At 33.4% G+C, this 12,967-nt stretch overlaps 1 protein-coding gene across 10 annotated transcripts in view; it reads right to left on the bottom strand.

The window, feature by feature from the left end:
- The window catches only part of usp54a (ubiquitin specific peptidase 54a), a 276,084-nt gene that overhangs the window by 83,913 nt on the left and 179,204 nt on the right, over positions 1 to 12,967 (bottom strand). For all 10 annotated transcript variants that reach the window (XM_039768304.1, XM_039768332.1, XM_039768343.1 and 7 more), the window contains exons 5-7: positions 10,560 to 10,673; positions 10,221 to 10,303; positions 364 to 469 (exon numbers count right to left, since the gene is read on the bottom strand). In XM_039768304.1, the coding sequence (XP_039624238.1) occupies positions 364 to 469; positions 10,221 to 10,303; positions 10,560 to 10,673 (303 nt within the window). The remainder of the gene's footprint in view (positions 1 to 363; positions 470 to 10,220; positions 10,304 to 10,559; positions 10,674 to 12,967) is intronic.

Here is a 12,967-nt window from a genome sequence, read left to right as displayed (position 1 = left end):
ACTGCTTTCATAATCTCAAATCTGCCTTTTTTTCTCTTCAGTGATTGTGTCTCTTTTCTCCACGCTGCTCTTTCTTTTTTGTTTAGTCATTGAAATTTCATCTAGAAAGTAGTGTCCTTATACGCTTTATATGAGCTGAGAGCACAGGATGTGTGTGTGCTATGTGCCTTTACATGACTGAGTGTTTTAGTAGGTATATAGGCGCTATATAGTTTTACCTAATAGAGAGCACATTATGATTTAAGATAATAAATTCTGTTGGCTCTTACCAACATAGAACAGACTTAAGATATGAAAATATAGTATAGCATAGGCCTTTTTTTCAGCATTTCCCCTGCTTCATCTACTTTGTCTCAAACTCACCGGACAGTTTCGTAGGTCTCCCATGTTGCTGGCATTACGGAGAAGTTCACCAAACATGTCAGGAGTTGGCTTATCCCTACGTTCCAACATTCGAATTGCTTGGTTACTGTGAATGGGCAAAGAGAGGACTAAATTTAGTAAAACATGTAAGTATATGATGAAGAAAAAATAGCCGAACAGTCAATTATAATAAAAATTCAAACACTGTAACAAAAAATAGCATACAGTATATATATATATATATATATATATATATATATATATATATATACACACACATACACACACACACACAACATGCACTTACATATTTTGTTTGCTAAACACTGTATGCTGAATACATTACTTTTTGTCACTGTATTTCTGTCAGTTATTCTGAGGAGATATACAAGTATGCATTTCATTGTACTATGTACACATAACAATAAACTTGATTTAAAAATGAAGAAAAAGTAAGTAAAAATTAATATAGGCTCGTAACATGGTGGCACACAGTCTACCAGTCTCTCTGGGGTCTCAATGTATCAAAAGAAACTCAAGAAAAAGGCAGATGTGTACCTCCAGAACTTTTATTCCATCTTAGCAACAATGATGCTGGAAGAAATGTCATTCTCTCTGCTCCACTACAGTAGAGCAAAGAGTAAGTCAGCCACCCCTCAGCCTACTCCACCCCCACCCCTACCCAGTTTCTCTCGGTCTGTCTCACTAACCACAACATAAAGTGGTGCAAGAAAGAGGAATACATAGGATGCCATACACTAGCTTTCCCACAGTGACCACGCAACATATTGAAGCAAGAAGCAGTGAGAAGCAAGGACCCAGTACCCTTATTACTTGTCACTTCAAATTAATTTTCTCTAATGAAGCTCTTATGTGGTTAATTGTGAATTTTGACTCTTACTACATTGCTTATTATACAACATGCTTTCTCTGCTTCTGCTGTAGCCACGTTCGCTGAGTCTGCGTTGCTTGCAATATACACAAGTGTGCTGCATTTAAAGTGAGATTTAATTTATATTTGTTATTGATTAAGGTATGAACTTTATTTACAGCCGAAGGCAAAAATCAATTTGCTGCACTAAATGTGCAATGTACGGGGTAATCTAGAAGAAACATTTAATTATATGCTATTTTCCCATAATATGTGGTGTCTAGGAGTGTCTCTCTCATATAAGGAAATTTTCTACTACACATTACAAAACATTTAGTCAGAAGCTACGAGATTGTTGTTTTTCTATGACTGGATGAGAAAGGAAGACCAAGTTCTTCTACATAAAGAGTAACAATCAGGCATTGCTTGCAGATCTAAAACAGACATGTTTTCACAGCTAACATAATAAGCAAGAGTTATATCATGGCCAATTATTCAGCAGTACTGGCTCCAATAATTATTCAATAAAACAAGTAAATTTGAATGCTTTTAGTTATATAATATGAATATATTATTAGTTATATAACAAGAACAAAAACAACATATGAGAGATATAGCCTACAATATTAATGTTTATGCAAAATGTACAAAAAATATTCCATATTCACAAATTTGCTTATATTATTATATAGTTAAATAGCAAAGAAAGTACAATGATGCATTTTAATTTGTTGTTTAAGTTTAAAAAAAAAAAGTTTGGATTCAAAAGAATTGCAAGTGACCATTTCCAAGATAAGTTGTGGTGAAAAATCTTTATATAATAGTGCTTTGAAAATTTTTCATTGCAATATCATTTATAAAGTAAATATACATTTTTGAGCCATCTATGGGAATGTAAAAGCAATGCAATTTATTAATTGCATAACAAAATAAGCTTCTTTTACAGGCTTCTACTGTTACAGAATCCTTGTCCATATTTAATTCAAGATTTTAGATTTATTTGTTTTCATGTTATAAGAATGAGCTTGATATTAAACACGATAATTTGCAACCATTGACAAATGGATGTAAAATAAGTTCAGCACTTTGAAAAACTAGACTTACCAACTGTTGTACAGAAAAAATTTAAACATTTTTTGTAGATGGAAATTAAGATGAGATTGTCTACACATTTTGCCTCAATGTGAAAGTTTAACAAAAAAATATTTTAAAAATAGCAAGCTATTGCATGTGTTTACTTATTATATGCTCCATAAAAAAAGAATGTACGTGCACATATTCCACAAAATTTAAAATGCACATTGGAATATATTTTGTACAATTTCTACTTGTCAGCAAATAAAGTACCCACCTATTTATTCAAAAGATAATTAAACATGAAATATTCTATTCTGAATTACTAATCTGATAATCCTACTACAGACGTTGAAGCTCAACTCATAAGGACTCATCAAAAACTAAGGTTAGACTATGTTTTAATATGTGTTCCGTCATTCTTTAACCGACATTGCTGAGATTCTTGTAATTAATTTCCACAATTAAAAAAAGATTTACATGGGATGAGAAAACTAACTATGCTAAAGATTTTAAGTTACTCAGTCTACATCTTCATCCTGTAGTTACAAGCTCTGTATAGAGACTGAAAGAATGAAGACACAAGTTCAGTTAGAAATACGAGGCTCTTGTGTAAATGTGCTGGACTTGCCCTCCAAGACAGCATGACAATCTCTGAAATACAGGAGAGCCATACAATTGAAACATTGCTTCTTCAGACAGAAAGCAACCAGTTAAGGTGTTTTCTGGAAGCTATGGTGCTCTGGCCACCTTCCTTAGGAGGTGCACAAAGTATGGTCCACTTGAAAGAAATTCCCCTGAAGGAGACGGAAAGAGCTGCTTGTTGACATTGTGGCCTGAGTTGTCTAACACATGTTGCCACCGTGACCATAAATCAGGGTAAACAGAGTGAACTGGTATTGACTGACTTTTACCAATAAAAACAATATTATTGACCGATTTTTACCAATAAAAAAAATATTAAGATAATAACTAAGTCTTCCAAAATATTGCATGATTAAACCTGGCTTATCAAAGGAGTGCTGTCTCTAGATGCTGAATGAGATTATATATGGCACAAGGAATCCATCCCACATTTACATATTAATTTATTTTAAACAAACTTGTGTAGCAAAATAAAAGCCTCCATGAGACTTTTCGCAATCTTATCCAACTTTGTGATGAATCTTTCAAACTTGCGCTAAGATTAGGCAGAATTGACATAATCTTAGAAAAACACCGTCTAGGGCTGGGCGGTATGACCAAAATTCTATATCACGGTATTTTTCAAAATTATACCAGTTTCACGGTATTCAACGGTATTTTTTCCCCCCCATGCATGAGTGGATGTTAACCACATTTTCCACTGCAGTTACTGCAGTAGACTGGCTAAGAATAACTTATTCCACTGTCATGAGAATTATACACTGTACAAAAAATGGCTTTGTCCCATAAAGTGATAGTTTTCAAGGGGGTGGCACTAATGAAGAGAAGTAATCACATTGCATAACAGTTGCAGTCAAAATATAGAACCTTTTTATTGAACAAATTTTGCAAACAAACAAACTATAATTTTGACAACAAATTTTTAACCATCCAAAGAGACATTTACACTTAGTAAAATATTCAGAGGTACTTGTCAAAAGTTGTATTGCACTGAACATGTCTTAGAAAAGGAATAAAGAGTAAATATTATATATATATATATATATATATATATATATATATATATATATATATATATATATATATACACACACACACACACACACACAAATAATATGGAGAAAAATGTTTTGTTATTTTACAGGATTTTTTTCCCACAAATACAGAAAATTCTTTCAATGAGATTCAAGTCTGCCTAATAAAAGATATTAACTCATTATAATGATCCTAGGTAAAAGCAGAAAGCTAATAGCATTACTAAAGTAACAAATCATGCTGGAAGAAAACAGTGACTACAAAAATGATTTTAAAAAATAAGTCTTTTTTTGAATTTTATTTGCTAAAAAAAGTCCATGTATATATAAAAATCAAAGTCTTAACCCAACTTTTAACTGAAGATGAAATGAACATTTAATTTGCTGTTACCACTCCAACATTAACAGGATGACACAGTGATGTAATGGTTACTGCTATGAACTGCTCTCTTAGGAAAGCTGGATTTAAATTCCAATCAAGAGTTTTGCTCACTTGAGTGCATGGTTATTCTCTGGTGTGCCAGTTTACTTTCACATCCAAAAACTATGTTCAATATGTGGACTGACTATGCTAAAATAATCCACTGTGGAAAATATTCACCCTTTCCCCTTTTAGCTTGCCAACACAATTTGCTATATTACAACCAATTTTTTCAATATATTTAAACTTGAGTGTATGCTTAACATACTCAACATTCCGACAGACTATAATCACACATGAAAGTAATATATGAGTGAGAAGTAAATAAAAAATGAAATCTCAAGTCTGAAAACATGACAAGGAAAGCAATGTAAACAAACATTAATTAAGACATCCTTAAACTACCTAAATCAGGTGAAGATAATTATAGAGATATGGGGAACTGGAGTCTACACCAGCACTACCTTTATTTGAGATGAAGTAATAGGGTCTAAACAGAGAACCAGTCCATAAAATGGCATATTCATATCCACACCCAAAATTCATTGAAGCACAGGGCAGAAGGCTTATTATAATTAAGGTGCCACCTAAGTAATCAGATGATTCAATTTGTAATGAATACTTAACAGTGGTCTAAAGGTTTCATGATTAACCAATCTATACTGAAGAAATACACCATACTATATCTAAAATAATCTACACTGAAGAAATACACCACAATGCATGTTTTTCTGATGATATAAATTGCCCTGTGTATATAGCATGCTACACACGTGTAGTGAGAAAACAAATTTCTTCCCACGCAGCTTGTTTAAAAAATATAATTTGCTGTTTCTGCTCTTCTAAATTAAATCAGCTAAAAATTATGTGTGCAATTTTTTAAATGGAATAGTAATTCTTGAAAATGTTTTAAAATATAAAAAGTTATACACTGAATGAAATGCATGGTGCAAATTTATTGTTCTTTATATAATATTCCATTCATTTTTAACTAATTTATCCAAACACAGGGTATGTTGGAAAAGGCATATCCTATCCTGGCTACATACATTATAAATGGTTTCTATAAAATCAACTAATAAACTTTATCCAAAGTGACAAACTCACTCTGATATTAGGAAAAGCACTAAAAACGCTAAGCATTAATTTTTAAAGTTTACATGTAATGGAGAGATATAAAATGCACTTTAGTACTACAGAATCCAGCCTTTTATATCAGCTTTATGAATTTTTTTTGCTAACACAAAATTATAAGGAACATGTATTGACTGATTTAGAATTAGTTTTTACTAACAACTTAGTTAGTTTTTACTATAACTAACAAGATGTTACAAAAATAATGATAAATCTTAGATTCAAATTTTTTTAATCATATACCAAACTTTCTACATAGTGAAAGCCTACTTTCTCATATATACTGTAGTTTTTACATATAATTTACTTTATGATTTTAACAGCTCTACTATTCAGTTTCTTACACTTGACTCGACACTGGTGAAATCAATGCTGTTTTAACCAATAACATGAACTAACACAAATATGAATACTGTGACTATATACATCTGTCTCCATAGACTCTTATCATACACAGTCTCTGTGGGGATTTTACATTCTCCCTGTGAGTTATGTCCAGTTTCCTCACACATTTAAAAGACAAGCTAATTAGCCTGACTGGCAATCTTAAACTTGGCCTTGTGTGAATGCCCTAGTATGCCCAAGATGCTCCCTGCCATACTTACAGCAATGTTAGACTCCACATCCACCCCAAACATGCAACTTTAAATTTGATTAAATGTATTAATGAAGTGAATGTGTAATGTCATTACAAGCTACTTCACTGAAGCAATGAGCATCAAAATGACTACATGCAATTCATATCAACTGACAGTGACAGCAACTCTTGCAGAAAAAATACTTCATTGTGTGTTGATTAGAATGGAAATAACGATGAAAAGAAGCCTGCCAGTCTTTTACAGAATTGTAAATACAACATAACTATCCCTTGATCCACACACTGGTCCATTTTTTTTTTTAACTACAAACTGCTCAAGTACAGACAACGCAGCAAGTCTTACATACAATATCTTGCACATTATGTAAATTTCTTGAACATACCAAGTATTATCTCATATTTACAAATTCTAGAGACATACAAGACAGAAGCTTCCCTACAAGGTTTTTTCCTATTTGGTCCATATCATTCATAAATGCCTAAACATATTACTTTAGATTATTTAAACCAGCAAAATTACTGAATGTGAACAGGTCTATAGAAAAAAAGTCAGTGAAGAACTAGATTTGCCCAGGATTTCACTTTATTCATTTCAGCAGTAAATTACAGATTCAATAGTTAATGTTTCTAAAAAGTTCATTTACTAACATGCCAAGCATCCCACTTGCATTTACCACAGTTTAGTCCAATGGTTTACTAAATGATTAGCTCATCTGCCAAATATTACCACTGTAATATCTGTATCAAATGTCCTGGAATTATCAATGTAACTATTTAATTTTTGCCAACCTTTTTAGTTGCAGTTTTTTTTGCCTTACTCAGTGCCTTGTCTAATGTATCCTTTATAAAGAAATACTTCCTAATATTTGTGTGAAATTCATCCTTAACAATCTTCCACCTGTACCCTTGTATTCTTAGTAAATGTCTCATTTTAAAGCAAAAGCTGGCATGCACCCTACTGTTTCTCTTTGTTATTTTAAACACTTGTAGTATTATACAACCTCTAAATCACTGCTTGCTTTTAAAGGAAATCCAACTTCTTCAGCCTTTCTTCAAAGGTTATTCCATGCAATCCTGGAATTACCCAAGTAGATTATCTCTCAACCTTCTCTGTAACTGTTCCATTTGTATTTTATGCAGTATTTTAGATGCGGTCTTATAAAGTGGATTACAGACTTTAAGTAAAACTTCTCTTAACGTGTATTTCATAGAGCATACAGGTTAATGCCCTTGTAACATTTGCACTGTGTAACATCAAGATTTCCTGAGGCTACTGAGATGAACAGATATGACTTTGTATAGTTCAATTAGTGTAGTATCCCAGTGCCCTTCTTTCATATATCAATGCTTTTTTCTTTCTGCGACAAGTTGAGTGACACAAATTAAAATGTAAATGTTTATGTGACATGAAATCTATGACAATTTCTCCAAAATATCACATTCTTGCAGACTGGTGGATCCATCACTAGTTCATTTATTCTTCTTGACAATGCTATTCTCACCAGGCCTGTACTAATGTACAAAGCATAAGTTACAGTGACCAAAAGGGCAATACTTCAAGCAAAGGTGCCTTTATATAAATCACTTTAATGGATGTTTTCGTATACAGACTTTTCTTTTTTGTTGTGCATTTATAGTCATCGTCAATATGCTTTGTACCACACTGCATTTATTACATTGAGGAAGCTATGAGTTGAATAGAGTTAGAATGGTTATTAGACTTATGTGCAAGGCTTAACAAAATATGTTAATCTGCCTCAATACAAATTAATGTTGCTCTAAATGCTTCAATAGTGGGATTAAGCAGTCCTTATAGCGGCTTGTTATTCTACATGTCTGTGAGTTAGTGCTTGAGGATTTTAATGCCTGGTTGCAGATAGTTATATCTCCCAGCTTCATTTCAGAATGCACACTTGTCTTTGCACTAATGTACAAAAACGATCCTCCTTTAACATTGTATTTTTAAATAAGCAGCAAGGGCTATGCAAATTTTAATCCGATTTAAACATGAAACGAGATTGTAACTGGATCTCATTTTAAGCTTCATGTTAAATTGTAGACAAAATATTTTCAGCATTTTTTATTACAATTTTTCAGCTTGCTTTTGGTTAAAAAAAATAAATCTATTAATATTTTCTGTAATTAAAAAAAGCATATTGAAATTAAGAGTTCCATCTTGCTTCCACAGACTGTTTGAGTGACATTAGCCAGGTAGTGTGCAATCAGAAGCTTTCTCTAGCATTGCTGGTGTGAAAGCACTTGACAGAATCGTGTTAAGAATGGACACTACAGTTGAATCTGGAATAGCGGTACAAGGCAGCAATTGTGCTTGAAGCCAATTCCGAAGTACTAGGGTGCTGTACTGTGTTAGCCATTATGAATGTAGTGAGAAGTCAAGCAAAATGACTCCTTTTATTGGCTAACTAAAAAGATTACAGTATGCAAGCTTTCAAGGCAACTCAAGGGAGCAGAAGGAATTTGGAACAGGAATATTCATAATCAGTTGTTGAATGCTTGAATAACACTTGCAAGTGCAACCTACACCATCGTATCTGTGAGCCAAAATCAACCATCTGCCTGGGGACTCAGTCACATATTCCTATACTCATCTTTTCCTCACTTGTTTAAATCCTAGCAATTCTGAAATAGAACACTGAAATATCATCAGAACTTGTGAATGAAAATGGAACTTATCTGGCTTGCAGGAAACATGGAATTTATCAATAGCTTTGACGTAGCTGACATACTTATCACAATGGTGCGTTTTTAGGCAACCAATCAAGTTCACTAAATATTTTACTATGGTCTTGCAACTTAAGACATTTGCTAGCATAATTTTGTATACTATTTTGCTGTTGCCATCTTTCACGACAGAAAAATGTCAGCAACAGAAGACATTTTAAACTCTGCAAACTGCACATTGTGAACATTATATCAGCTATGCATCTCCTTTATGAACTTTTGCAGTTCCGTGAAAAAGTTTGGACACCTTGGCCAAACTACATACTTTGTTGACATTTGAAGTTAATAAAAAAAAAGAGATACTAAATATAACTTTGATATCATACACACTAAAACAGCTAGGCTTGACCAGACTTAAGCAATAAAAGTTCCAAGACCTTACAACTGAATGGGTGTCCAAATGGCAAAGGTAACATTACTATTATTTTGTTACTTCTTTAGTGCCTCTAATAAATCCTAACTGGCACATTACATTTTCATTAAAAAATGTTTTAGTTTATTTCCTGTCTAAGATGCATTTACAATTTTTTACTTCCAACATCAACAAAACATGTTACTGGCCACGGCTATCTTAAATTTTACATGGAATTGTATATAACTAATGCTTTTGCAGATCTGCCTAGTACCTTAGAAATTAACCTGACAGTTGAGCTGATGTCATATTTTGTCCCTTAACAGGCAGACTGCACAGAGTGTCTATTTTTTTGCATCAATACCTTTGGATATAAAATCAGTAATTCTACTTCTTGTAAAAAATAGTTTAAAACTTTAGTTTGAAAAATTCAGAAAACAAAGGAAAAAAGTGGGACTAATCCATGCTGTTTTCACTATATGTAGATATGAAGTGCTGTACTGAGCAGTGGAGTGATGGGTTTTTCATTCTAGCCAGTTTCCTAAATAAATGTCAATTATTGCCAGTAATGAAACATCTTCTAATTTAGGCTTAATTTCAGTTTGCTTGTATGAATCATTCTTCAGCTCTTAAACACCCATATTTTAAAAAGGTAACAATCAAATGCAAATAAGAAAAAAAACTATCAGGAAAGTCTGCTGCATGTTAACCTGTGTGTGTGTTCATCATAAAAGAATCCATTGTTAAAATATGCCTTAATCTAGAAAAACATTTTATGATTTCTCAACAAATAAAATTCACAATATTTGGAATGCTTTACATGACAAACTAAATACACTATCAAGCAATATAATTAATGTGTTAAAAAGTAAGAAATAACTTTGAATTAAGAAAAATCTGTATCCAATGTGACACTCCAGGAATAGTGACACTGCTGAGACCAATAAAAAAGTCACATTTTGAATTACCCATCATTATACACTCACCACAAAGATGTTGTTGAGATATAGTGCACCATCTGAATAAAAGGAAGCGGGTCTGAAGTAGCCCCACAACTGCTGCAGACACACTGCAAAAAAAAAAAAATCCTAATAAAAATCAGTTTAGAATTGTGTAAATTGATCCAAATTAATGAGACTAAGCCAAAACAAAATGTGACACCAACACCATTTGCATAAGCCTCCAAATGTTAGCAGTTACTGGACACCTAACTTACTTGACATCAAACATACTACCTAAATCTGACTATTATCTACAGTTAGTCTAAGGAGTGGCTCATTAAGTTAAACATACACAATTACAAAAAATGTTCTGATAAAGCTTACCTGCTCAAAAAGGGTCATTGCAAATTTCTGGTGTGGAATGCAGTGCCGTGCAGTGCAAATATCTTCCTTGCTCTCATCAGAGATATGGAAATGAATCCGTGTTAAGATATTTTCCTATAAATTAAAAGGAAAGTTTTAAGAATGAACTCCCTCTCCTACATGAAAGGTAAATAAAAGCTCACTCATGCACACTCCAGCACTTACACTCATATTTGGGCTAATGTGGCATAGACAATTGACCTAACCTGTAACTCTTTAGTGATGTAGAAGTAAAGCCCATATAGACATGGCAAGGTGAAACAAATTCTGCATGGATATAAAACCAGGAATGGTATTTTAATTCAGAATGCTGTATTCATGAAGTAGCAACACTACTAAATGACAAGTTGCAACTGGTCAGACACAAATGTAAGAACTTACTTAACTCTCAATGCTACTACTAACCACTGTGCTACCAGATCACTAACATTATACGTTCCTTGGAAAATCAGAACAAACAATCCCTTGGTGACTGAAGACTGACATACTGATGTCATCCTTGCAGGTAGAAGTGGAAGGAGTGCTGAGTGTTTATGTCACTGCTGTGTGAAAGTTAAGTAAAATACAAACTTTCTTCCCCTAAAAACTTTTGTTTTTTTTGGTTGCTAATAAGGAGCCATGGAGAAATATTTTAAACTCTATTTGCTTTATTTTTTTTTTTTTACATTTGCACAGGAGCAAATGCAGCCAAGGGTTTGGAAAAATTATTTGTATTTAAACTGTACGGCCTGTGAGGAGTGGCACCGGGCAAAAACCAGAGAAAGCAGTTAGAGAAACCAGTAAGTCCTTAAAAAAAAGAAATTGCACCATCACAACAAATAGTTAAGAGTAACATCAATTCCTTAGTGGGAAAACTAAGGTATACAACAAATAATTGGCTAGAGCACTATATAGCACTTGTATAGTAAAGTGGTAGCGGTAGTAGAGACTGAGTGTACATACGTTGATAACAAAGAAAGGTTTCATTTTAAGTACCATTAAGCTGATTGCTTAAAGCCAAGTAAACAAAGGGGGTCCCAAGTGCGCAAACAGGCATCTAGCGAGGGAGCGACAATCAGGGGCAAAAGTGGCAGTATAAACAGGCAAGTAAATATGCAAAAATCTAGCAGCAGATATTCAGTAACTAAGTAGTGTTTAAAAGGTTTCACTTGATAGAACAATTCTTAGCACTCAGAAAAGTTGGCACTATAGTGGGGGTGACAGCATTAGTGTTCATTAATAAGAAGCAGTACAAATGGTGCAGACAAATGGCTGCAAGTTTTCATTCTAACCATCTTCTTAATTAGTCAGCAGTTTTTGCTGCCGATTAACTTGTTTTTAACTTACATGACTCAGACCCCGAATAAAACACAAAACAAGCCACCACATGACCATCTAACCTGAAAATAAAAAAGGGTGAAGGTCTCAGTCATATTGGTCTGCTCAGGACACCAAAACATCTTGATAGTGGTCTTAGAAAAAAAACAGAGAATTAACAGTCTGCTGTGGCAGAATGATAGTAGCAACAAGTTATGATATTCAATAATGGTTTTAATTAACTGCAAGAATTGGCTTCTCATTAAGAGACTGGTTGGAGTGAAATTGGCTGGAGTTTAACGTTCTAATTTAGCTGGTCATCTGTTGGCTCATTTCACATCTCATTTCTGTTTGGCTGCCATTTAGTGATGAACTACTAAAGGCTACTAAAATAAAGTAAAAGGAATTTATTAGCAGTGAAAACTGCTCACTGATTAGGAAAAGGGTTGGAATGACAACCTGCAGCCACTGCATCCCACTAGGACCACAGTTGACACCCCTGGTGTAGACAGAGACCTTGAAAGTAGGGAAATAAAGAGAGAGGTGCAAAGTCAGGTAAAAGTAAAATTTAGTGACTTAAAAGAAAGACACACAGAAGGCAGATGAGAGGGAGTGTATTACAAGAGCCAAAGTGTCCAGAAGCTGTTAAATTAACAGTTCTTTAATCTGATATTCATTTTAATAATTTAAACCATTTAAGTATAATAAAAAGGAGTTGAGCAATTTAGCAGCTCAAATTCAAATTTTAAAAATGATGTTTGATGCTGGACATTTTTGAAGGGTGGCTTAGATGAGTCGGTCCTCCTTGTGTTACGGTATTACATGTATTTATGCATTTTATTGTTAAGAGTTGTATTTTATTTTTATGTATTTTCTGTTATAATTATGTACCTTCTCTATAAATCTGAGTATGTTCCATGTCAATTACTACTGAAGAACTGTCTCTAGCTCTATAAAGGCCATGGAGACTGGCAGTTCAACTGGTAATTATTGTGATTGATACTGTGAGTTGTTCTGTTTAGGACTGGATTTTCAGTTCTGTTTGATTACTGATCTTATTTTAAGGATTTTAA

The sequence above is a fragment of the Polypterus senegalus genome, chromosome 1 (genome assembly GCF_016835505.1).
Source record: "Polypterus senegalus isolate Bchr_013 chromosome 1, ASM1683550v1, whole genome shotgun sequence".
NCBI classification, from domain to species: Eukaryota; Metazoa; Chordata; class Cladistia; order Polypteriformes; family Polypteridae; genus Polypterus; species Polypterus senegalus.
Note: the sequence above shows the minus strand (reverse complement) of the source record. Positions and strands in the feature narration are given on the sequence as shown.